Source organism: Otolemur garnettii, unplaced genomic scaffold, assembly GCF_000181295.1.
Source record: "Otolemur garnettii isolate 467f Iridium unplaced genomic scaffold, OtoGar3 scaffold00145, whole genome shotgun sequence".
NCBI lineage: Eukaryota > Metazoa > Chordata > Mammalia > Primates > Galagidae > Otolemur > Otolemur garnettii.
This window is the reverse complement of record NW_003852540.1, coordinates 3,491,205-3,517,871: the sequence shown is the minus strand read 5'-3', so window position 1 is coordinate 3,517,871 and position 26,667 is coordinate 3,491,205. Positions and strand designations below refer to the sequence as shown.

Genomic DNA, 26,667 nt, shown 5'->3' with positions numbered 1-26,667 from the left:
CGAACCCGCCACCTTAGGTGTACGTGGCTGGCGCCTTAGCCCGTTGAGCTATAGGCGCCGAGCCAAATTCTTTGGTCTTAAGCAATTCTCTTGGCTCAGCCTCTTGAGCAGCTGGGACTACAAGTGCCTGCCACAATACCTGGCTATTTTTTTGTTTAGAGTCGTTGTTCAGCAGGCCTGGGCCAGGTTCGAACCTGCCAGCCTTGGTGTATGTGGCTGGCACCCTACTCACTGAGCTATGGGTGCCAAGCCTCATGTCATTTTCTTTGATAGAGTAGAAACTGGTGTGGAGGCAACTGTATTCATACTTTTGATTTTTTTCCCCCCATTTCTCTGACCACAAATCCTCTTATAAGCTCCAGCTGAGATGGGGGGAATTGTCTTTTGAGCACAGCTTCTGCCTATGTTTAAGATTTAACAACTGAGTCACTCCTGCCAGGGCAGGGTCTTCATCTGTCTCCAGTGCTGAGAATAGTGCTTGGCATTGAGTGAGCACTCAGGAAGGGTAACACCTAATGTAACCCCTTTCCCTAAAGTGGCAGTTGGAGGCCAGGGGAAATGACCCAGCTCTTCCCTGAACTACCAGCAGAGGGAGCCCACTTCTCACAAGTCAAAGAACTGCTGCTATGGTGGGGCAGCAGGGAGGACTGGGTCTGAACTTCCTTGAGGTGAGCCCTTCTTCTGAGAACACAACCCTAAGACATTTGTGGCCACCACTCACTTCATCAGGAGTACCCCTCCCTCCACCAACCCTAGAATGGGGTAGAGTCAGTTCCTCCTACTGAGATTGAAAGTCAGGTGCTAACAGGGAGTAGATGTAAGACCAGGCAGCCTGGTTTACAGCTCACCCAGCTAATGTATGTCCACCTCACTCCTCTTGCTTCGACTCAAGTCAGCTGCCAAAAGGCTGGTTTCATCTGGACCCTGGGGAGAGATGCAGCTACAGGACAAGGGCCTTGAAGGCCTATGCAGAGCGGAGAACACTGACATTGTGGCTTTCAGTAATCTTTGGCTTCTGATCTCCAACATCTTCCCCTTCTAGTTCCTTTCTCTGAAGGACAGCTTTATGAACTCTGTGAGTGACCTGTTGTGACTACAACCCCAGAAGTGTCTTCTTTAGGAAGCCTCTCGTCCTACGTCCAGTTGCTGGGGCAATTCTCTCTACCTTTTTTCTATTGTGGGGTTTTTGGTTTTGTCTTTCTTGAGACAAGATCTTGCTGTATTGCTAAAGCTGGTCTTGAACTCTTCAAGCAATCCTCCTGAATAGCTATAACTATAGGCACATACTGTCATGCTTGGCGGCCCTCTACCATTTTTATAATGGATCATTATTGCTAAGAGTGGCTCAGGGGAAAGGTAGCAAATGCTAAGGGAACTCTGTACTGACTTGAGAGATCTGACTGTAACTCCAGCAAGGTCCCAAGGAAGCTATGTGACAAGTCACCTGGCCACCTCAAACCTGTTTCCTTATCTGCCAAAACAGGGCTACTTCTTGGCTTATTTACTTCACTGGGCTGTTGAAAGATGAAATTAGATAATGTTTGTAAAAATGGTTTGAGGAAATACAAAGCTTTGCAAAAGCATTAAGACCAGAACTGAAATTTTTACAGCTCTTTGAGGGATCAGAATCAGAACTGGAAGGTCCTGGATCTTTTTCTAAAGTTGACCAGCTACAAGGTGTTTAAGGACAATGCCCTCCAATCGTTAAGGACAGGTGATCCCTTGCTGCTTCTGGCTGGCTATCTTCCCCTATAGGCCTCTGCCTCCTTTTGCAATAAAATGACCCAGATGCTGCTGGTCAGCAACTCCATCTCAGGTTTCAGTGCAGGTTTATTTCAGTTTATATTTTATTCCAGGCAAGTGCTTATTACATAGATAGTATTCATGTCTCAATATCTAAAGTCTTGGAACATGAACAGCCACTAGAATACAGTTCAATAGTAAAAATACAATATGTACAAAATTAGGGTTTTTGAACTTTTTTTTTTCCCACACAGCAGATGTATCCAAACACATAAAAATCTCTACAGTCTGGGGTCGCTACAGTTTATATTTCAGGAAACAGAGACACAGTGACTGAGTCCTCACTGTAAACAAGGGCCACCTCTTTGGGGGTTGGGGGTGGGACCCTGGGATGGGGGGAGAAGCTGTTCCTGGAGAGAGCAGGGAGAGCAGGGGTTAGGATGATCCCCCAATTACCCTCCAGGCGTTCCCTGCCCTTCTTTGGCTCCCCCAAGGAACCAACGACCCCCTCTCCCCGAGGTAAAGACTCCCAGCCAGTGAGTCACTCTGAACATCAAAAGGTCAAACACGCATGAGAGGTAAGAAGTGTGTGTGTGTCCCAGGCTGGAAGGGCTAGGGAGGGAAGGGGCAGGCGGTCCCACAGGGTGAGGACAGATGTAGTCCTGACAGCTCTGGGTGAGGGGTGGGGTGAGGGAGATGCCCAAAGAAGGGCTGGGTGGTGGCTGCCCACTTGGGCACACAGCATCACAGCGTTCACAAACAACAAAAACAACAGCAACACCCATCGTCACCAATCTGGACATAGTCATTCGGCACTAGATTTGGAGGCCCCACTGCTGGGGGCGGTGAGTAGATGATGAGGTATCTGTGCAGGCCCCAGGGGCGACTGGCCTCAGGATGCAGGGAGAGGTGGACAGACTGAGGGAGGGGCAAGGTTGCCAAAGCTGCTCTGACTGTCCTGGTGTGTCAGGCCTGCCCTGGACTCTCCTGCTCTTTCTATTGTTGTCAAATGGGAACAAAACTGGCTCCCAAAGAGCCAGGGTGTTAGGTGTAGGTGGCTGCAGCTGCAGGAAGGCAGCAAGCTCAAAGAGGGATGCTGTGCAGGGCTGTGGGGCTCCCTCTTCTGGCCCTCTGAGGGTAGAAACCTGGTTCCTAGCTGCCCCTTTTCCACCCCCAGTACAGACAGACAAGAATAAGAAAGTCCCCTGGTGGTCTCCAGGACCAGGTTGGAATTGAATGGGAGAATATTCAAGATCTATGCTGGCTCCTCTGTGCCTGCCAGGGCATTCCAGAGAATCCTGAACTCTCCCCTCTGGCCCCTTGCCTGTCCAGAACCCTGCCCCACTTGTCAATGCAAACTTCACACCTAGGGTCACTCCTCCCACACTGAAAGCCCACTGGTGTGTGTCCAGGTGGGGAGCCACATGTGCATGTAACTGTGTTTGACACAAGGCCACTTACAATAAACACCACATACAAAGAGAAGCCAAAGCAGCCTGCCAAGGCAGAGGCAGGGAGGGCAGCATCCCCAACACTGGATCCCTATTACTCTCCATCCCAGGCTAAGCCCAATCCTTGGCCCAACTAAGGACTTTTCTCAGAGAAAGGTAGTAGTACACAGCAGTACCTCGGGGAGGGCACTCTGAAAACTGTCCGTCCAGAGAAGGGGACATTCAGGAACAGAGATGACAGGCAGAAGAGTCTGGAGCAGGAGCAGCTCTCCTCCACAGTTACTGAAGGCCCAGCCCTAGCCCCACTTTTTATGCATGTCCCCAGGGCTTGTTTGGGGAAGGATTTAACTTCCTGAGGACTCAGCAATGTAGCTTCTAAGGCTCCTGGAACCAAGACCAGATGCTGGTCCACAGGTTCCCAAGCTGCAAGGGGCCCCCACTCCCTGGGGCAATGCACAGCACCAAGCAGAAGGAAGGAAGCAGGGGAGTGAGCAAAGCACCTCTCCTTGCTGCCTTCTTGAAATGAAGAGCCAAGCCCAAAGACAGGAACAAATGTCCAGACCCAGGCTGCAGGAGTCAGGGGCAGAACCAAGCCCCTCCTTCCCTACCCCCAGCCTGCCTTCCTGAGGTCAAGAGCGCAGGGGCTGGATGGGAGTGCTCAGGAAGCTTGGTAACAGCCTGGGTTTGGTTTATTGTTGGTAGAGAATCATTAAAAAGACTTTCTACTGTAAGGAATCACAGAGACTGCAAATGCATCAGAGAGCCCCAGGCTAGGGCACTCACCTGTCTGGGTAGGGCTCCAGACCAGCCTCTTCCTAGGATTTGTCATCTGTGCTCAGGGGAAGGCCCCCACCAGTCTTGTCCCAAGCTTTCTGGGCCAAGTGGCTTCAGTTCTGCCTATGCTATTTTCCCTCCAAAGGCCTGGAAAGAGAACACTGAAAATCCGGGGGGAGGCCTAGGACGCTTGGCTACCTCACCAGACAGCAATAGCAATAGCAGCAGCAGCAGCAGCAGCAGCAGAATGGGAAGGTGGGCAGGGAAGGGAGAATTCGGAGAACACAACATCCACATCGCGCTGATTTCAGGGGACAGGGTGGGGAAGCAGGAACAGCACTGGAGCTGGCACCAGGCCAGACAGGCAGCACGTTCAGAGTATCTCTCATCAGTCATTTTATCAAGTCCTAGTGCAGCAGGTAACCCCCAGCCCTGTGCCCAACTCCCTGGGGTGGCCCCTCCCTCCCCTGGCTCAGAGTCTCTACACCCCCTTCCCCTAGGAGGCCTGGGGGTGGGTATGGGGGGGGTGGGCCTGGGCCTGGCTGGAATGTGTGGAGCTGGTGGGTGGGACAGTGGGGTACAGGTCCCCCTCCCTGCCCCAACTGGGGGCCTCTGAGTGGCCTCATCCTCAAGCCAGCTTGAGTGTGCTGACTGGGAAGGAGGGCATGGTGACCATGGTCACAGGGTTGAGCACTGTCTGGCCTACCAGCTGGGGGTGGTGGACCACCTGAGCCCCCACAGCTGGCTTTGCCATGACAGTGGCTGGCGGCCCCAGCCCGGCTGTGCCATTTACTTGCTGGTGCGAGAGGGTATGGGCAATGTGGCTCACCGCCACAGGCTGGCTCACTGCCACAGGCTGTGGGTACAAAGGCAGCTGGGAGCCTAGGTGGGCCACATGGTTGAGGGTGGCAGGGTGCACTGTGATGTGGCCAATGGGGGGCGTGGCAGGTGCCAGCTGCACAGCAGGGCTGGGGGCCGAGGGGGCAATGTGGGCGATGTGCTTGCCACCCGGCCCCTGCAGAACGTGGTTCACAGTCTGGATGACTGAGGCATGGGTGGTGGCTGTGTGGGCAATGACTGTAGAGCCACCCCCAGCCGTAGCCACCAAATGGGCTGGAGCTGGCACTAGCGTCTGGGCAGGGGCAGCTGGTGGGGGAGGAGGAGCTGGCAAAGGGGTCTTCTGCTGTGGCGGCTGCTGCTGCACAGGGAGGTGAGCAGGAGACAGGGCCACTGGGTGTGGGTGTGGGTGTGGAGGCAGAGGCACAGGGGCGGTGCTGGGGGGTGGCAGGGTAGACTTCAGCAGCTCCGGTTGAGGACGATGGCTCAGCTTAGGTGGGCCTAGGCCTGCCCGGTCCTCCTCCATATCCTCGTCTATGTTGTCCTCACCCTCTGTTGGGGAACATGGGGCAGGGAGCAGGTCAGAAGAGCTTGGAAAACAAGTGGTTGGAGGTGCAGAAGCCCATGGGTGCCTGGGGATATGATGGGGCTAGGGTAGGGGGTGTCCTGTCTAGTAGGCAAAAGCCTAGCCAGGGAGGCTGGAATCTGAGGTACAGGGTGTAGCATTTGAGGGTGGTATGGCCAGCACAGGGGCTGGGGCTCACCAGAGGCAGTTGAGGTGGAGGCCTGGTCATCCTCAGGTTGGCCTGTCTGCCGGAGCACGCGATCAATCTCGAGGACGTCCATCCACTGGCTTAGCTCATGCTTGAGCTCTGCCAGCCGCTGCTGTGTGGCTATCTTCTCCCGAGCCAGCCGCTCCATCTCATGCTCATATTCCTTCTCCTTCCTCTTTAGGGACTGGAGGACAGAGTAAAGGACAGCAAGACACTCTGAGCAGCAGCCTCCAGGTCACCAGTACCTCAAAGCATCTCTCCATATCAACGAACATATCAACAACTGCAGGGACAAGTCTGCAGTGACCAGGGGCTCAGCCTGACAGGGCTGTTGGAGACCATGCCTGCATCCTGGTCTATGCCTCTGCCCAGTGGGCTTGGCATTCTGGGAACATGGGTCCCCCACACACACACACAAAACAACTGTTCTGAGGGGCCTTGCTGCCTTTTGCCCCAGGCTCACATCCTGCAGCCTCTGCACTTTCCTGGTCTGACCCAATGCTGCCCCACCATTCATATCCTCTTCTCAGTCACCAATGTCCCAAGCAACCTCCTTGAAATCCTTTCCCCCCAAACTCTAAATGATCCAGTACTTGCTTCTCTCTACCTCACCATTCACCAATTTTCTCATTAACTTCAACGTTCTTGGAGTATGACCCACTAGATTTTATGACCCCACTCCTCCCCACAGCTTGCCTCTATTTCTTCCCTAGAACTCGCTAGCTCTGCACCTCCTCTCAGACCCTCAGGGTGCCCACATATGCTGCCTCTCAACAATGCTCTATTTATACACTTCGCCCCATCTCTCCTCCCCACCACCCGCCCACAGCCCTTAGCAGCGCCCCAGACTACTAAACATCCCTCAAGTAGGATATATATCCCCCTTTTCTTTTCCTTTTTTTAAATACAGAGTCTCATTCTGCTGTCCAGGCTAGAGTACCCAGGCATCAGCTTAGCTCACAACAACCTCAAACTCCTGGGCTCAAGTGATCCTCCTGCCTCAACCTCCTAAGTAGCTAGGATTATAGGTGCCTACTACCACACCTGGCTAATATTTCTATTTTTAGTAGAGATAGGGTCTTGGTCTTGCTCAGGCTGGTCTCAAACTCCTGACCTCAAGGGATCCTTCCCCCCTGGCCTCCTAGAGTGCCAGGATTACTGCTCCCCCACTTTCTACAGTCATACATAACTAAACTGATGAGACATGGCTCTTGGGGTGCTCAAGAGCACCCGCTGACTCTTGCTGAGCATCCCCTGAGAGGTGTCAGACCTTCATTAAGGTTCCCAGTTGGCCTTCCTCCTACGACACTGATGCCGCACACTTCACTGCAAACATCAGGAGGGAGATCCCTTATCCCACTGCCATCTCCCTCTCAATTCTTCCAGTTGAGGCAATCTTTTGCCTCTTAAGAGTCTTCCCTTCCACACTGTGGCACTGCTCCCTTATCTAAAGGGCTCCAGTTTCCCCTTGCCAAAGGGAAAGGTCAGCATGAGTCTTATGGCTCAGCTCCCTTCTATGCCAAAAGTCTTTGCCATATCCCTAAGACCTCTTCACCTGTTGGATAGTAAAACAGATCTCCTCTCTTCCTACATGCACACATATGCATACCCCTGTTGGCTTCTCACCTGGCTCTATCCCTGAGATGCCAAGGCTGGATGTGATATAAAATGAGGCCACATCAACAACGGGCCTATGGTGAGTCAGCCTTCACTCAAAGATGGTTGCTGGAAGTGGCCATCCTAAACTCTACCCACTTTTGGGGTGGCCAGCCTTTTGGACCAGGGTGTGTCATAGGTAAAAACTTCCTCTTATCACTCAGTCCGGTCTTCTACAGGCCTAGAGGCCTCTGCAATTTCCCCAGGTTCTAACTTTAGTACACATCATTTTATTTATTTATTTGAGACAGTCTCACTATGTTGCCCTCGGTAGAATGCTGTGGCACCACAGATCACAGCAACCTCCAACTCTGGCTTAAGCCATCTCTTGCCTCCGCCTCCCAAGTAGCTGGGACTACAGGCATCCGCCACAACACCTGGCTATTTTTCTGTCGCAGTTGTCATTGTTGCTTAGCTGGCCTGGGGTGGGTTCGAACCTGCCAGCCTTGGTGTATGCGACTGGTACCATAACCACTGTGCTATGGGTGCCGAGCCGCACATTACTTCATTTAAACCCATTTCCCTTCTTTGACTATCTGGATGGATAGTTTAGTACCTGTCTACTTCTCATCCTGTCTCTGTCCACTTCACAGTGGCTTTCTTCAGATCTTTCACCACTTCCAGGCTTCTCTAGAGTCTGACTGGAGCCTACCACCTTCCCACAGGTTCCTGTTCTCAGCGTACAACCAAAGCCTTCAGTCTACCTAGTCAGTCACTCTGGCCTCTCCAGGACTTTCAACACTTATCTTGTGCCTATTATCCCTCATCTCCGCATGGCAACCAACCATCCTGACCAACTTTTTATTAAAGTGTTTGTATTTTTGAGATGAGATCTCACTATATTGTTGTCCAGGCTGTCCAACTCCTGAGCTCAAGTGTTCCTCCTGCCTCAATGTCCTAAGTAGCTGTGACTCCTTAGGTGTGCACCACCAAGCAGCTTTATCTTTTGTGTCCCAAAACGCATCCTGCTCCCTCACACTGGAGAAACTTTGGCCTGTGCTGGGTTCTCTGCTCCCTCACTTTGTCTACTTCACCCTGATTTATCCCATAGATCTCAGCTCCAATGTCCCTTCCTCAGCACTAACTTTCCTACTTCCCCAGAATATACCTGCCACACCTGTCCCTATTATGCCCACCTGGCATGGTCTTCCATATGTTTACTTGTTTATAATCTGCCACAAGAACAAACCTCCAAGGAAAAACCTACTTTTTTTCTTTGCTCTGTATTGTGTTACAGAAGCAGACACAGTGCCAAGTTAAAAGTCCCTGAACAAATAAATGAAGCTGAGAGTTTATAGGAAAACTTGAGAATTTTCTTCTGTTCCTGCTTCTACCAGCACCAGAACAAGTATCCCTTATAGATACACTCCCTTCCCACTTAACACAGGTGCAGCTCATTCTGCTGCTTCCACCAAGTTTTGGGGAATTCTTTTAAATCCATACTTTAGGCACGTTGCCCCTCCCCAAATAAATAACTCTCCGTGTCTAGAAAGAGGAACTAGCCATTCCACTCTTCCTACTTCTCAATAATCACTATTAAGACTGCTGTCTGGGTGTTGTGGAGCATGCCTGTAGTCCCCGCTACTCGGGAGGTCAAGGCAAGAGGATCGTTTGAGCCCAAGAGTTTGAGGGTGCCACAGAGGGTGACAAAAATGAGACTGTCTTAAAAGAAGAAAAAAAAGACCACAGACTGCTGTGAATTACGTACAGAAAACAATCTCAACTAACCAGTCTAACATTCCTATAGCAAAGGCATTATTTTTTCCCCCTTTAGCATCACCAAGCAGGAGCGGAAATTGATTATTCATAGGAAATGTCACAGTACGCAGAGACTTGCTAAGAGGCCGGATGACTGAAAGACCAGTAAATCATACCTAACACCAACTTCTGCAGAAACAACCCATAAATAAGCCATCTGGCCTTCCATGGCCTCCTGGGACCCTCGGAAAACCAGAGCCCCCCTGCCGCTCCCAGGTGGGACCATTCCGGTCGTCAGCGGCTCCCCGCCCCTTCCAGAACACCGGCGCACCCACGCGGACCCGGCTTTGCTGCGTCACTCCTCGCGAGCCGCAACCTGGCTCCGCACCCCGAGGAGTCACGCCCCCAGTCAAGCCCAACCAATCCGCGAGCTCAGTCCCGCCCCTCCTGGCTGCCGGGAAGCGGCCTGGAGGCGTGCCAGCCCCTCCCCCTTGCCCGGGAGGGTGCGAGGAAGGGCGCGCGCTCGCAGGAGGCAGGGAGGGAGCCGCCGGCTGGGAGCAGCCGCGAACCCGTGCCTCCACCCCCCTGCAAGTCAGGCTCCGGTTACCTCAGGGCTGTGACCCCGCAGTCGAGACCGGGGGAGGGGTGGAGCCCCGCGGCTGCCTCCGCGCCTGGCCAGACCCCTCGTTGTCCCCTCCCAGGGGAGCTGTGATGCGGCCCAGACCCCAACGCTTCACAAGTGGGTCAACAGGGAGCCCCCAAGACCCACCCAGCCCCGCCCCACGCACCAGGGAGCCCTAAGTCCCTCCCACTCCCCAACGGCTCCCCGTCTCCACGGCAGCCGAGCGTGGCTGCCCGCCCCATCCCCCACAGCCTTCTTCCCGGCCCGCGGAACCCACCGCCGGTTTCCAGGGAAACCGAAACTCAGGGCCGTCATAGCAACGGTCTTATCTGGCAGCCCCCAACCTCAGCACTGCAGAAGGAAGCCAGTACCCAAAGGGAGGGGACACACAGCCAGGAGTGGCCCTTAAAAAAGGGACCACCTTCTTTTTTAAACCGAGGCTGTTAAAAAGGTTTGGTGACCCTCCCCCAAGGTACCCACCGCATTGCCCCAACTGCCAGATTTAACCCCCAAACTCGAGGGGTGGCACCTCAATACTCGCACCAAAAGGACCTTAATCCTTCTGGGGTAAAAGTGGGGGGCGTCGCGCGCACCGCAGTCTGGATAGAGACCACGCCCAGCCTCCCAGCACAGAAGAGTGACGGGACAGAATACAGGTTCCCGCCCAGGCACTGCTGGTGGGTTGGGGCTCCGGAATCGCTCCACGTCTTTCTCACCCGCAGCTGCACAAGCACGTGCAAAGCGGGGGCCGGGCACCGGGTTTTACACCAAATGAGTCTACAGCGCGCGCCTCCCAGGCCTCAGCCTCAGGGAGAGACCCCAAAGTTGCGGGGGCCGCGCAGACAGCGGAGGCTCAGCGAAGCGGCCGGGCGGGGGAATATAGGGAGGAAAGCGCCGCCGAACTCTCCTCTGCGCACGCGCGCCCTTCCGCCCGTCCCCTCCCGGGCAGGGAGCCCCGCTGACGTCAGCCGAGCCATGTGCTCAGCGCCCGCGTGGAGGCGGGCGGGGGAGCCGGGAGAGCGGCGGGGCGGGGCGGGGCGCGCCGCAGCAAGGGAAGGAGGGCGGCCAAGTGGGGAGGAAGCTGGCGCCGCCACCGCCGGCCGCTGCTTCCCTCCCCCATACCTGGATGTACCGCAGCGCGGTCCGCAGCACGCTCAAATTCGATGTCTTCTTGTCATCCACGTTGGGGATGTTACGCTTCAGGGTCTCAAAGCATTCCTTCAGATGGGCCCTCCTGGGGAAAGGGAGCAAGGGCCGTCAGCCAGCGTCAGGGTGTTGGGACAGGGAGGGTAGGCCCAGCATGTGCGTGGGGGACCAGGGTGGGGCGTGTACCGGGGGCAGGCGGGCAGCCGAGTCACACACACACACACCTGTTCTTTTCCAGTTTGTTGTGGACTTCTCTGGTTCCGATCCTGAAACCCAGACAGACAGGAGGCTCAGGGAGGAGGGCCCCATTATGAGGCCTTCCTGACCTCTCCACTACCCCACAAATTGCCACAGGCTTTTTGTCCCCAACACTCTTACACAGCAACAGGAAGTGTTGGCCCTGTGCAGTGCCATTCACACCCTTGGGGGCAACGGGTATGCTCTTAAGCCACAACCCCTATATCCCTCCATCCCACCCAGCCAACCATGAGGGAGCCAGAGGTCCCCCGGGGCTCAGAAACCACCAGTTGACCCCAACCCCCAATATTCTGTCCAGAGGCCTGGAAATACCATAAGCCTCAGCCTTGGAGGAGTCCAAGAACATAGAAGCCTGAAAATAGCAGAGAGCGATGGCCATTCGTTCTCAGGACAGAGATGGGCACAGTGAGAGAGAATGTGTCCAAATGTAGGATGTGCTTTTGGGCAGCAGGACATGCATCTGAAGGGCTAGCATAGGAGGGTACTTCTCTTGCACACACAGCCCAGCCTGTGGACTCTCCATCCCTCCAGTCCCAACTCTGCCACACCTCACTCACCCCCCAGGCCTCTTCTTCTGTTCACTGGATTTGACTTCTTCAGCTGGTGCCAACTTCAGGGTCCCAAGCGTGGGTGGGGGTGGCTGCTGGGGGGCCAGCTGAGGCTGGACTCCAGGGTGTGGTGCTATGGTCAGGATGGGTGTGGGGAGGGGCTGCAAAGGCTTGGGGCTGCCAGTGGGTGGAATGGTGGTCTTTGAATCCGGCAGGAGGGGAGCTGGGGTGGGCACCTGTGGCCTGGTGGGCAGAGGGGCAGGCTCCTTAATGCTGAGTCCAGGGGTGCTGACCAGGGCTGGCTGCCGAGGGGCCAGGGGCAGAGGCTGGGCTGCAGGGGGCAGTGGTGGGGGTGGGGGCAGGGGTTGAGGAGAGTTGGTCACTACAGGAATAGGAATGACAGTCAGTGGGGTGGGGGTGGCAAGCGGTGGTGGGGGTGCCGGTGGGGGTCCCAGCGGGGACAGAGGCAGGGATGGTGCCTCAATGCGGGCCTCCTCCACAGGCAGGGCATGTGCCAATCTGGCCAGGCTACTGGCCTTCTTCTGCTCCTGCTCCCGCTCCCGCTCCAAGCGAAGCCGCTCCTGCTCCTCTACACAGAGAGAACACAGGGGCGTCTCAGCAAGGCTGATGGTCCTTGCCTCTGGTTTCACCTGCACTCCAAGCCTGGCCTCTGACACACCCCTGCCCTGCCTAAGACACCACAAATACCCAGCCACATCCAGCTAGGCACTGGGATAAGTGCTGGAGGCACAGCAGTAAACAGACAAGGCAGAACTGGGGAGCTCACAGCTTGGGACTGGGAGCAGAAGAACATGTATCAGACTAACAGTCCAAGCTGGGGGAGGGACCGGGGTGTGGGTGGCAGAACCTGAGCTGTCAGAGGATGCTGCAAGCCCAGCAACCTGCAGTTAAGGTGGCAGGCACACCATGAGCAAAGAAGGTGAGGAGCAACAGGGCTGAGGGCAGAGCGGTAGATAGAAGCCAGTCCCCAAGACTTCACAGGCCACTACAAATGGAGAACAGAGAATGAAGAGGCGCCAACCACCTTCTGGGTAAGGCCTTCAATAACATTTACCAAGAACCTTCTAGATGGCAGACAGTATCTCCTTTTTACAGATAAGGTAAAGTTAGCTCAGAGAGGCAAAATGTTTTGTTGAGGGTCAAACAGCAACTCTGACACCTGGCTGGATGCCCTGCCAGACACTTGCTGTGCCAACATATGCTCACTGGGTATCTTCTCATGTACATCACACCCCACATACTCCCTGGATCCTCACAAGAGGTCACGTCACAGTCAGGATAGGATAAGGACATCATCTTAATTTCACACATGAAGAAATGGCTCAGGACTTTTTTTTTTTTTGAGACAGATTCTCATTTTGTCACCTTGGGTAGAGTGCCATGGTGTCACAGCTCACAGCAACCTCAAACTCTTGGGCTTATGCGACTCTTGCCTCAGCCTCCCAAGTAGTTGCAACTACAGGCACCCTCCACAATGCCAGGCTATTTTTAGAGATGGGGGTTTCCCTGTCTTGCTCTGGCTCAGGCTGGTCTCGAACTCAGTTGAGGTCAGGTGATCTATCGGCCTTGGCCTCCCAGAATGCTAAGATTGCAGACCTGAGCCACTGCACTGGCTTGACTCAGGGCTCTTGATTCCCAATGCCTTTATTTTCCTCAGAGACCATTCAGCAAACTCACCTGGTCCCTTTCTAGTGTCCCTTCTAATGCTAGAAATTGTTTCTCCCAAATGCCCTTGGCCGCCTCACCACCATCAACAGCACAAAAAATTGGATGGTAAGAGGCAGGCAGAGAGGAAAGTTGGGCTCCCTAATAGGGGTGGAATAAGGCAATGACCCAGGGAACCCTGCACCCCAGCAGTTTAGCATTTCTGCTATAAGCCCAGAAGGAAGGTGAGGCCTGCTCAAGAGCTGATCCAGAGGCCCCTGTCCACCTCTACCCTGACCTCCCCCAGGCCCCACCATTGGGGTTCCTAGGCCTCAGGACTGGGCTGGTCCTCAGAGAGTGTGCAACCCCCAGGCCAGGGAGCTAGCTGGCTGGACAGCCCTGGATTCACCACTCTGCTGACTAACAGAGCTGACAGCACTGTCTGGTGGACACGCCTCAAACACGCCACTGCCCGGGGTGGGGCTGGGGACTGAAGTTGGCTAAATCCCCCTCTAAGGAGGAGGGCATCAGCCCCTCAAATGTCTTACTGGCTTAGAGGCCCAGAAAACCTGAGGCCTGGTTCTTTGGCCAATCAACATCCTGAGTGTAAACTAGGCCTGCTCCCAGCCCCTCCCTCCTGCAGACTGGAAGGAGGAAGCAGAGGGGGAAGTGTTCTGAGAGGGAGCACTCAGTGGTTTCCCAGCAGCCAGAGTGCAAAGGCGAGGCCAGTCAGTGGGCCTCTTCCGTATCTCCCAGCCCTTCAGGAAGAGGAGATGCCAGGTTGGTGCAGGCCTTGCTCTTCCAGGCTTAAGTTATAGCCCTGGAGAAAACCAGCTCTTTGCTCTCCAGCTTCCCACAAACCACACTGCCTAAGAAACCTGTTGAGTTCCAGCTACAGAACCCTTCTCAGGCCCAGTCTGGGACATCTCCAGACCCCTTCCCTATCCTCCCACTCCCCTCAAGACAAGGCCCTTGAACACAGGGCCCAACATAGCCCCCACATCCATTTCTTTGATCCAGGACCAAAACTTTCACTGGTCTTGGGGCCAAATGCTCCATTCTCCACAGGCAAAGGGATAGACAGGGCCAAATCCAAGGACAGGTGCCACTTAGGAACCGACAATGCAGGCAAACCAACCATTCCCCACATTTTAAAGCAACTCCAAAGCTCACCTCTCCCCTACCTTCTCTTCTCTCTTCCAGAATCAGGCAAGTTCATTTCATAGGTGCCAGAAAGGACCCAAGGTGAATGGCAAAGCTCTATCACACATGGACCAGCTTAATAAAACTTGACTGGTAGTGAAGAAGAGGGTGCCCGAGCCAGAATCAATCCACTAAAGCTAACTGCCTTTCCCCTCAGCTCTGACACATTCCCCATCCAGCAGTGACCCTCCCTGTGCTCTGGAGACAGGGAAGCAAACTGACAGTTGTAGGGTTTCTCTCAGGAGCAATCTGGGTTTAGGCTCCTTAAAAGAATGTTCTTTGTTCTAACAGAATATAAAGAAAAAAAAGTAAAATATAAAAAACAAAAAGGATGTTTTTCTGCACCCATGGTGTGATCCTTGCCTCACTCACATACATGCATGTACTCATACTCTGGTACTTTCCCTGGGCTCCACCCAGAGGCTGCCCCCAAGGAATTGGGCATGACCCTTCTGGGGTGTCCTGGGGGCTATAGTTTCAGCCCATAGTCAAGAGCATGGGCACTGTGCTCCCTTCAACCTTCTCAAGCTACTGTGGCCCAAGGGCTTAGCAGACACAGGGCTGGGGCTGGAGGAATCGGCCCTGTGTGGCCTGAACATGCACCAGGAAATCTGTCTTCTAAGAGCTAACAGTGAGCTTGGGGCTTAAGGCAGGCCCAAGGTGAGACTTGGTCAAGAGTCTCTGAATACTCACACCAGTCCTTCCAATCAAGACAGAAAGGGGTCACTTCTAAGCCACCTCCATGATCAGGCCAGGCCCTTCTACGGAGCACCAGGGAGGCTCAGCCCTTTCCTCCTGTCTTTCTCTCACATTCACATACATCTGCAGGTTCATCATGTGAGCAAACTGGCTGGTCTACGTGAGGAAACCCACCCTTGAGGTTGAAAGGGGTATTGAGAAGAGAATCCTTGCTCAGGGCTGGTCATCAGGTAAATTTCCCAGGAAAGTGGTTCTGGTCAGCAGGTTCATGTGCCATCCCCTTCTCGCCTATTCTTCATCCCAGGAGAGGTAAGAAAGTGAATTCTGGAGCTTAAACTGCTGGGACCAGGTCTGGCCATTTGTACATTTGTTTCTGGAGTAGATTTAGCTTTTTTTTTTTTTTTGGCGGTTTTTGGCCGGGGCTGGGTTTGAACCCACCACCTCTGGCATGTGGGGCCGGCGCCCTACTCCTTGAGCCACAGGCGCCACCCAGAGTAGATTTAGCTTTACAGCACCCACCATTCCCTAAGATCCCCTGACCTAGCGCCAGGAAGACGTGACTGGGCAGCTAAACTTGGCCTGCCCCCAGTTCTCACCACCTGGGGGGAGGAGTAAGGCTCTAACCTAACCTTTTAGGAAGAACCCTTCCCAGGTTCCTTCACATCACCTCCCTCCTCTGGGCTTTCTTATTTGAAAAGAGGTGGGAGAAAAAGGGGTGGGGAGCAGCGGTTCGTGAAGTGAGCATTCACTGGGGGCAAAAGCAGCCTCAGTCTGGCGAACCCTGGTACACAGTGAAGACACAATAGGTACTCTTGAACTGTATTGTGTTGATGGTGGCAGCAGGTGACTCAGTCTCTCCAAACCTGGTGCATGCCTCCACCCTCCACTGGGCACATAGGCAGGACATTCCCGGTCACCGCACCACTGTCCATTGCCTGACCCTGTTCCGGACCCCCGAAAACAAGGGGGAGGGGAGGGTGGACGGATGTCCCTGCCCATCAGTTCCGCAAAACTCAAGCATGCAGGTCTCACATATCGCGAGTGACTTGACCTTGAGAGGCCAGTCGGCGGCCCAAGTAGGCCGGCAGACCCGCAGCTTCCCCCGCCCCTTGCCCGTTGCCGCTCCCCCGTCCGCGCCCGCCGCCGCGGCGGCACACGGCGCGCGCGCACACAACACACACTACTACCTCCTGCATGACTCATCATTGAAGCAACAATAGGCAGATAGAAAGGAAAGGAGGGCGAAGCTCTCTCTTCACCACAACCAAACCTGCCAAGGGAATCTGGGGGTGCTAGGAGGAAACAGGAGTCCCCAAATACTGCACACATGCCGTTCTATGGCTGAGGCCCTCGTGGCAGTCTGGAAAAGGTCTATTCTCCCAGTCCCTATTTTTGAAGCACCCTGAAGCTACAGACTATCAAGGGCGCGTGGGGACAGAAGATAGTATCGTCATCTCTCTGTCGAGGGATCGTCCAAAGTTTACCCCTTCTCAGCCTGGCTTATTAGTGTTTGGTCCAGGATTTTGCCAGGGGGATCTGGTGAGAATGTTTTGGGGGTTGGTGGGAAGAAGTGAGCTATAAATGTCTAGTTGCCCAAAGATTCTGAGGGTTTCCCTCGCCTCAGGATCAAGCACAAGAGATCTAGGCTACAACCGACAGGTGAGCTCAGCTCCTCCTTCGCAGGGCAAAAGCTCTCGCAGCGAGATGCCCAGAGGCCGGGCCCAGGGCCCAACCCGGCCCAAGGCCCCTTGCCAGCCCCGCCCAGGCCCCGCCTCCAGCCGTGCGCGAGGCAGCGAGGAGGGGCCGGACCGCACCGTCCCCAGCGGGAGTGTCCCCGGTGCACGTGGTCGGGGGCGGAGCCGGTCCACGTCACCACCCGGTGTAACCAACAGGCTTGGAACGCAAGCACACGCAACATTCCAGGCAAGAGCGGGTTTGGAACGCGCAGACACGCCACATTCCACACCGGCTAAAGCAGGGCGCAGCAAGGGGGGCCTGGGGGCTGCCCCTAGCGACCCGTGGGCCGTTTTGCAGACACCCAGTTAGTCCGGCTCTTACCCAAACCCCTGACGCGCGCGACCCAGCCCAGTTCGGGGAGGCGGGGTCAGGCGGGGCTGGCCAGGATCATAAGACACGCGATGTCATTTCATTCTGCAAAGGCCGCCTCCGCCCCAAGCGGCGCGTAGATCTGCCAGGAGCGCCCCCTGCACCCTCCCCACGGGGCCAGGGAAGCCGGAGAGCTGCTTGGCGTAGAGTAATCCCCACCACCACTCCGTTACACACACGCCCACTCGTGTGCTATACACACGCCCGTGTACACGTCCGCTCATCCCCTCTCCCCGAGCCTCACATCACACATCTCCCGTGCACACACGCACGCACACGCGGGTCTGCCACCCCCACGCAACACTATTCCTCACCCCACCCTCCGGCTCACACATCTTCAGAGCTACCGAAGGCTCCGCTGGCCCACTCAAAAGGAGCCCCCCAAGGAAGATGCACAGGGGTGCCAGGAAGCTGGGGTGACGCCCGCAGGAGCCGCGCATCCTTGCTGCATGTTAATGAATTCATAAATTAATTTCACTGCCCACATAACTCTTCCCCGGGCGGCGGCTCTTGCTAGGAGCTGTGTACTGCCCGGCTTCGCAGGCCAACTGAGAGGGGGTCCTGCCCGTGGTTTTGCGTGGGCTCGGGTACCGGGGTCACTCGCTTCCCCTTCCCCAGTGCCCCAGGGGCCCAGCCCGGCCGCTCACCACGTGCTCTCTGTTGTTGCTGCGCTTGCCATTCCAGGAAGCGGGCCGCCTCCAGTAGCGTCTCTATGCTCATCGCGCCGAGAGCTGCCGGGGGCGCGCCGGGGCCGAGGCTGCGGCCCGCAAGTCGGGCACAGGTCAGGCTGGCGGGCAGGCAGGAGGGAGGGATCACCTCCGGGGGGCGACAGGGCTGGGCAGAGCAGCGCACTCCACAGGGAAGAACGGGGGAGCACAGGGAGAAAAATCAATGTCTCCCAAAATATTTGCAAAACATAAATTTGCAATTTAAAAAAAAATGTGATGCAAAAAAAAAAAGGCGGCACTGCCTCTCTTCTTCCCCTCCCTCTCTTCGTCCCTTCCGATGCCTCCCGCCCCGCGGCCCCCGGGAGTCCCGCCGACAAGAAAGGGCTTTGCAACAAGATGGCGAGGAGGCACCGACACACACAACAAGGGAAGGAGCCGCGCTGCCCCCGGCCGCCGCCCCCGCTACTACACCGGGGCGGCAGCCAAAGCCCGGACCGGAGCCCCCGCCCGCAGGGCCGTGGCGTCTCTTGAAGGGATGGGCGGGGCGCTACGTGAGATGCCCCGCCCACCACGGACGGCGCGCGCACACGTGGCCTGGGTGGGGGTGGGGATGGGAGAGGATCGTGCTGGGTTTGCGCGCTGTATTTCCGCTCTCCCACCTCGCCCCTCCCCGACTGCAAGCCACAAGTTGAGCAAGGGCTGCATATTTGGTCATTCACAACAAAATCTGTACGGCTGGAAGGAAGGGTGGAAAATTCAAGACTTAAGATAGCTCAAATAAGCATATTCCAGGTGACGGAAACTTTAGGATGGTAAGACAGGCCTGACCCCTGGGTGTCCGCTCTCCACCCACACGCGACCTAAATCCCGCAACCACCCAGTTGTCGCAATTCCCCCGGGATCCGCCCCTGGGCGGAGCTGACAGCGGGAGAATTGGCCAAGGAAGCGGAGTAGTGATCCGATTCCGCTTTTTGTCTCTGTTCCTCCCCCCGCAGTGCGTTCGCATCCTATTAGGCGACGTCACCGGGCCACGGGCCAATGGGCGGGCAGGACAACACGGCATGGAGCAGCTCCACATGGACACCCCGCGCCGCCAGCCTTCTGTTTAAAGGGCCAGTGTCTGCAGGATCACATTCGCGGGTGCGGATGGGGCTACTGGGTGAACACAGGGTGGGACACCGAAAGGGAAATCCCACAGTCGTGCGCTGGCCTACCCATTACTTTTCACCATTCCCTATCTAAAAACATATCTTTCTCTTTCCTTCCTCTAAACTCTTGATTTTGTCTACGCGTGTCTGATACGAATGGAGACTCCGACTGTGCCACCCCGAAGGCCACCTTTTGCTCTGGGCCCCAGGCCGGGGCGGTTAAGGCACCGCGTCCACAGCCTAGGCGAAGTGGGCGTGGCCTAGGTCCAGAACAACAACGTGGAGGGCGGAAGCCCGGCCCTCTAGGCGGCCGGGTGACCTAGGCAGCAGGCGGGGCGCGGGAACGAGCGCTGTTTCTGGTTTTAACCGCGCTGCCTCAGAAGGCGGGGACCCCCCGCTGGCGAGCCCGCGGGCTTCTTAGTGGTGCTAGTTTTTAGGGTCGTCTTCGGTACAGTTAGAAAGTTAGACTTTTGAGGTCGCCCCAGTTTACTCAGTTTACAGATAAGGAAACTGAGGCCCAGAATCGAAATAGGACTGTTATTCACCATTCCAGCTGCATCTCGCTGTGGGGAGGAGCATTTATCTCTGACCCCCAGGGACGACTTTTTGAAGCCAGTAGTAGAGTAGGGTCCCCAATTAGAAAAAAAGCAGGGGGTAATATTAAACTGCCCAGTCTGGAAGAGGGTCTTACCACTTGACACGTTGTGATTGGGATGACAAAAATCTCTTTCGCCTGAAACCCAGCGCTGCTGTTTTGTTGCTTCAATGGAGATCACACTAACCCTACTGGCACAGTTGGTAGGGTCAGCTGAAGGCGTATTGGGGGCATCCTGGAGCATGTCCAATTCTGCTGTCCCAATACTAGGTGTAGGAACCTCAGTTCTGGCCCCGGAAGCCTTTGCTAACCAGTCCAAGAGGTGTGGGGCAATCCATTGCAGTGGTTTTAGGACTCCAAAACCTGGGTTTCACCACCACACAAGGCCAAAAAGCAAACATCTATGAGGCGGCTGAGAGGGAGGCCATCCTGCCAATCTATTCCATCCACACTGCACCCTCATAGGGGGAGGTTTCTATTTGGGGGACTAACTGGAAGAGAGCTAGGAGCATAGAAAGCAAAAATGAACGCTTCCTGGTTTTGCTCTTTTCCTTTGAGGGCATCATGGTATATCCTAGTGAAAGAAAATCTGCACAATAGATCCCGGTGAATGGGAAGAAGGGAGTTGTTTGCCAACATCAGTTTTTAAGGGGCTCTGATCTTTGCACTTCTAATACCCCAGCATCTGGAGCTGAGCATGGAGAGCTCATTACACACACAAATGTCCAGGTGCCACTGACCATGCTTATGATGAACTGGTGCAAAGGGGGATTAGAACACAACAGCCAGGTTCCTCTCCATGGGATGAGTGCACTTGTCCTGGGAGGCCTACATATGTGCTGTCCCTGATAATGCTTTCAAGGTGTCTGCCACTTGCTATCAGTATGGTTGGGCCTGGCCCACTCTGTGCTGCTAGAGAAAATGAGAAATTTAAAGGCAATACATAGGTGAACAAGGGTGGAGGGATCCTAAACAGCATGGTCGGTCCTGACTTACAATGATACAAGATTTTTTTTTCAGGCTGGGCATGGTGGCTCATGCCTATAATCCCAGCACTCTAGGAGGGTGAGGTGGTGGATTGCTTGAGCTCAGGAGTTTGATACCAGCCTGAGCAAGAGTGAAACCCTGTCTCTAGCCACCTGTTATAGAGGGTGTCTATAGTCCCCAGCTACTTGGGAGGCTGAGGCAGGAGGATTGCTTGAGCCCAGGAGTTTGAGGTTGCTGTGAGCTATGATGTTGTGGCACTCTACCCAGGGCAAAAGAGTGAGACTGTCTTAAGGGGAAAAAAATTTTTTTTTCAATTTTATGTTGTTAGAAAAGCATTATGCATTCAGAAGTCTCCTCAATTTAGGATAGGGCAATGTCTGATTAAGCTCATCATAAGTCAAGGAGCATATACATAATAGTAACCTAAGATAATGCCATTAACCAAGTTCTCGTTTTGTTTGGGATCAGCAGTGTAGCATTCTGCACACCATATCCAGTCTCCATTCCTGCCTTCCTCAGGTGGGCGAGGCTCTTGTACAACCCTGGAGTCTCTGCTAGAGTCTGAAACCCAACTTTTCTTACTCTTCTTGTCAAGCCCCAGTTCTATCTCATTAAGTAGGCACCTCTCTGAAAAGCAGTATTGTGAAGACAACTTTTCCTTCAGCTGGGGAAGCAGGAGATAAAAGTGGGGTGAACACAGATTTGAATGTTGGCCTCTCCCTTGCCCCCAATACCCCATCTGCTCCAGAGCTTAGTGGAGATGCTTGCTATTTAAAACAAACAGCCTTACTGGCTTCACATGATCATCTGTTTATTTGGGTCATGTGGGGACAGCAGCCAGGGGATGTTAGGCAAAAGCAAGGGTTTAGAAAGGAACCTGCTTCTGGGCCTCTTGTTGCCTACAAAAGCCTGAAAATGGCCCAGAAGAATTTCTCATCAACAAAGGTTTCCCCAGTTAGGGAATAGACAGTGGGAGGAGTTACCTGCAAATAAAGGGGAATGAGTGGGAGGGCTGTTTAACATTTTAGCTCCAGCTTCCTGTTCCAAGGGGTGGTACTGGGATGGAGGAGAAGCTGGCAATTGTATTCACTCAGGGAAAGAGAAAATAAGTCTTTTTGGCGTTAGCAGGTTAGCAGATTTGGGGAAAGATCCAAAGGCCAGCAGGTCTCCCATCTCCAAAAAGTTGTCCTAAAATTGCCCCCCTACCTGTGGGGCAGGGGAAACCTGGGTCATCCATCATTTTTCCTGTTCTCATGAACAGGTTTCTGTTTTCAGTTTTCTTCCTTGTCTTGTGTACCCAATGCCCAGTTCAAATTCCACAGTATTCCCCAGTTTTTTAATATGCTGAGACAGAGACATGCCTTTAGTGAGACTGCCCATCACCCAACCACTTACTCTAGTACTAGACATACAAGTCCAAGAGCTTGAAAATCAGTTCCATAGTCCAAGAGCTATGAAAATCAGTTCCTAACCCCTATAAAGCCTAAGTAATGAAATAGGGGAAAGAGGGTAAAGCCAGAAGTACAGATATTCACACTAGATCCTAGAAAATGTCCCAACCCTTCAGGTCTTGACTTATCTTTTACAAGTGGCATTAGAAGCTTTTCAACTATCATACTTCAAACAAGAGCACAGGGAGAGGCTCAGCACCCATAGCTCAGTGGTTAGGGTGCTGGCCACATATACCAAGGCTGGAGGGTTCAAACCTGGCCAGAGCCTGCTAAACAACAACTGCAACAACAAAAAATAGCTGGGTGTTGTGGCAGGTGCTTGCAGTCCCAGCTACTGGGGAGGCTGAGGCAAGAGAATCACTTAAGCCCAAGAGTTGGAGGTTGCTGTGAGCTGTGATGCCACAGCACTCTACTGAGGGCGACACAGTGAGACTCTTTCTCAAAAAAAAGAAAATCACTGGGAGAAAGTCAGCTGTGGGGGTGAAAAGGTAGAGACAAAAGACCAGTATATGCAGGGACATACCAGACAACACTCATTCACAAATATATCCTTATAGCCAAGGCCAAGTGACCTTTGGTAAGCCAGAGTGGGGTAAAAGGTCACAGAGCAGAACTCAACACCACAGTTATACTTGGAAAAGGTTAGTTTTGCTCTCTACCATCATGCTGGATGCAGCATAAGTGATAATATGACCATGTAAAGACCCAGAAGACACTAATTTACTCATTTCAGAAGGTATAGTCAGCCCTCTATATCAATGGGTTCAACATCTTCAAACTCAACCAACCAAGGATCAAAAATATTTAGGAAAAAAGGCCAGGTGCAGATGGCTCATGCTTGTAATCCTAGCACTCTGGGAGGTGGAGGCAGGTGGATTGTTTGAGCTCAGGAGTTCGAGACCAGTCGAAGAGAGAACAAGACCCCATCTCTACTAAAAAAAGTAGAAAAACTGGCCAGGCATAGTGGCAGGCACCTGCAGTCTCAGCTACTTGGGAAGCTGAAGAAAGATTGCTTAGCCCAAGAGTTTGAGGTTGCTGTGAGGTATGAGGACACCAACACCATGGCACTCAACCCCAGGGTGACAGAGTAGACTCTGCCCTAAAAGGAAGAAAAAATAAAAATAAAAAAATTAGCTTGTATGGTGGCATACACCTATAGTCCCAGCTACTTGGGAGAGTGAGGCAGCAGGATATCTTGAGCCCATGAATTTGAGGTTACAGTGAGTTATGATAATGCCACTGTATTCTAGCCTGGGCGACACAGTGAGACTATTTAAAAATAATAATACAATTAAAAAACAAAAAAACAGTACAGCACAACTATTTACATAAAATTCATATTGTATTAATCATGATAGAGATGATTTAAAGTACATAGGAGTGTGTACAAACTATCCCTTTCTATATTCATTCGGGACTCAAACAACCTCAGATTTTGGTATTCTAAGGGTATTGGAATAAATTCCCCCTGGGTAATGAAGAATAACTGTAATCTTATCTTTCTGTGTTCTGTAAGAAGTCAAGTGTGGGGAGGTGCCTGTGGCTTCAAGGAGTAGGGTGCTTGCCCCATATACTGGGGGTGGAGGGTTTGAACCCGGCCCTGGCCCAAAAACTGCCAAAAAAAAAAAAAAAAAGTCAAGAGTGGCTCAGTGCCTGTAGGTCAGTGGCTAGGGTGCCAGCCACATACACCAGAGCTTGCAGGTTTGCATCCAGCCTGGGCCTGTCAAACAATAATGACAACTACAACCAAAAATAGCTGGGCATTGTGCATTGTGGTGGGTACCCATAGTCCCAGCTACTTGGGAGGCTGAGGAAAGAGAATCGCTTAAGCCCAAGAGTGAGAGGTTGCTGTGAGCTATGACACTATAGCACTCTACCGAGGGTGACATAGTGAGACTCTGTCTCAAAAAAAGAAAAAAGAAGTCAAGTGGATTTAAGGTTAGGTAAGTCAGCTGAACCTAATTCTTTTTTTTTTTCCTCACTATGTTGCCCTTGGTAGAGTGCTGTCGCGTCACAGCTCACAGCAACCTCCAACTCTTGGGCTTAAGTGATTCTCTTGCCTCTGCCTCCTAAGTAGCTGGGACTATAGGTGCCTGCCACAATGCCCAGCTATTTTTTGGTTGTAGCTGTCATTGTTGTTTGGCAGGCTGGGGCAGGGTTCGAACCCGCCAGCTCCAGTGGCAACCTAACTGCTGACCTACAGGCACCAAGCCTGAACCTGATTCTTGACAAGCCCAGAGTGACAAGGAGCAGGATTCTGAATGACTGACAGAGGTGTCACAGAACTTTTCACCTCCAGGTTTTGTCAGAGGACCTCTCCTAAACCCACAAATCAGGTACAATCAAGTTCCACCTTCTCATTCCTGAACTTCCTCCTCTTCATTGCCTCATATGATGCCATGGCCAGAAGTGGTGATTGATCACCTAGTCCCAAGAAAAGGTGTCTAATCCAAAGCTGCAAACCTGTCAAGTGTCAGCTGGGTTGAGAAGTGGCCTGGTCCTCTTCTTTGAATGGTCCAGCCTAGCCTAGGGAAGTGCTATCGATGTGGGTCCAGAGTCCTCTTCACTCATGGAAATGAGTGAAGATAGGGAGAGAGCTCGTGCCCTCCTAAAGACAGGAATAAACATTCACTTTGCTTAGTGGTGTCCAATGAACTAGTTGGAGTGAAAAAGCAAGGAAAAGAGAATTATACTTGAGATCAAGAAACTCAGATGATCTCTGGGACACTGTTCTGCCTCAGGCCACTGTGATGAATTGAGAGCTGCTGGGTAGGCAACCATTCCTTACTGGTGCCTATGTCTGGCCTGAAAAGGTGACTGGGGGAAAGGGGCAGATTTCTAACCAGGCAATCACTATGGGTGTGGACACTGAGTAATAAGGAAAGAAATGCAGTTCAGAAGCAAAAAGGGAGGAGCCATGTCCTCTGAGGCAGCCAACTCAAGTAGCTGGAGGGGGAGCTGTGGATGACAGTGGGTCAGAGCCTGGGCAGGAGAAAGCTTATTGAGTACAAAGGCACAAGGGGAAGGATGAGAACCTCAGTTATGCCTATGAAGAAAAAAAAGAGGTAGCTTTACAACAATAAATTAATGCAGGTCAGAGGAGTGAGACAGGGCAGAAGTTATGAGTCAGGAGAGGTGGAGTCCAGCAGTGAGTGTCAAGAGCCAGCTGGGTCATACAGGCTGATAGGGAAGGCCCCTCCCAGGGCAGAGGGGCTGGAATGCAATCAGCACTCCAGGAAAGGACTAAGGTCTACTACCCCAGCAAGCCAAGTGCACACTTCAAAGCACGGCTGTAGGGTCAAGTCTCTTTAGACCCAGCAGATCAGCTGCCTACACCAGTAACTGATGCTCTCTCAGAAGATCAGGCAAGGCCCTCAGCAGTGGTCTGCCACTAGCTGGACTGCCCAGAGTAGAGGCCATCTATCCAGTTGGCTGTTTTGCATGCACCACCAGTAAGATCACTTACTAAGGACCCAGGGCCCCATAGAAGAGTCTACATCAGTTGGTGCTGAGAGCTGTGATAGGACATAATCCATCTCTCAGCCAGTTCTAGTCCCTGTCCCTATGAGAGACAGACACCTCAAAGAGAAGTGCTAGACAGCTTACCAGCCATCTCTTTAAAGAGTTACTCCGTGATAACTCCGTACCATCTGTTAAACACATTTACTGCCATGTGGGTTGTATTTAACTTACACTAGTTTTGAGTCCAGGGCTTCGTGAAGCATATGCAACTCACACATCTCTTGAGCTGTCTTGACCTAATAAAACACCATGGCCCCAAAGGAAAGAAAGTTTTTCTAGTGTGGCAGTCAATGTGGTAAATGCAGGTCCGTAAAGTTAAAACCATATACCAACATAAATTCAAGCGCAAATGTAAAAACAAAATCAAAATAGTCATAATAAAATAGTCATCATCATAGTCATAATAGTCATAAATAATAGTCAAAATCAAAATAGTCATGCTCACAGGTGAGCATTTTTATGCTCTAGAGATGGTGAAACAGTTTTTGACCCATAAAGGCAAATAAAGAAATATACTGGCACAGTATGATAGATTTGATTACCACTAAAAGTTTGTTCCTAACTGTAAAGTAAAATCATCACATAAAAAAAGGAAAAGGAAAATGACAAAATGGAAGTCTTAGCAAGATGTGCCCTTGCAGTTCAGTAAGAGAAGGAACACTTGGATAGAAAAAGGAACAGAACAGAAATTTTAAAGTTTATAAAACAATAAATATATGAAATAATATATACAACACATGTATGTCTAAGTACATGAAAACCTTTGAGCTTGCCAACCAAAATAAAATCCAAACAATGAAATAATTTCTTGCCTACCAATTAATTGATAAAGTTTTTAGAAAAGTAGCTTCCTAATGCTATCAAAGGTGTGGTAAAACCAGGCACACATGGAAATGTAAACTAGCACAGCCTCTTTAGTGAGCAAATTGGCAATATATTCTAAGAGCAAAGGCTTTACAAGAACCGTATCTTTTGCCTCAGCAATTATTATTGGAGATCTAGTCTTATTATGTCACCCTCGGTACAGTGCCGTGCCATCACAGCTCAGAGCAACCTCCAACTCTTGGGCTTACGTGATTCTCTTGCCTCAGCCTCCCAAGTAGCTGGGACTACAGGC

The 26,667-nt window shown here is 52.8% G+C and overlaps 1 protein-coding gene across 1 annotated transcript; it reads right to left on the bottom strand.

The window, feature by feature from the left end:
• Positions 1–1,812: 1,812 nt before the first annotated feature.
• Positions 1,813–18,245, bottom strand: MNT (MAX network transcriptional repressor). Its single transcript, XM_003799077.2, has 6 exons — positions 17,827–18,245; positions 11,516–12,095; positions 10,925–10,966; positions 10,677–10,788; positions 5,570–5,762; positions 1,813–5,357 (listed from the first exon to the last, which is right to left on the bottom strand). Exons 1-6 carry the CDS (start codon positions 17,897–17,899, stop codon positions 4,597–4,599), a joined length of 1,761 nt encoding a protein of 586 aa, XP_003799125.1. The 5' UTR covers positions 17,900–18,245; the 3' UTR covers positions 1,813–4,596.
• Positions 18,246–26,667: the final 8,422 nt, after the last annotated feature.

What these genes read in the sequence shown, in the direction of transcription:
- MNT (XM_003799077.2), bottom strand. Translation starts at nt 17,899, where the DNA reads ATGAGCATAGAGACGCTACTGGAGGCGGCCCGCTTCCTGGAATGGCAA. An exon ending in CAGAAGAAGAGGCCTGGGGG is followed by an intron (nt 10,967 to 11,515) that starts GTGAGTGAGGTG and finishes TCTGGGTTTCAG; the next exon opens with GATCGGAACCAGAGAAGTCC. An exon ending in CTCCACCTCAACTGCCTCTG is followed by an intron (nt 5,358 to 5,569) that starts GTGAGCCCCAGC and finishes GTTCCCCAACAG; the next exon opens with AGGGTGAGGACAACATAGAC.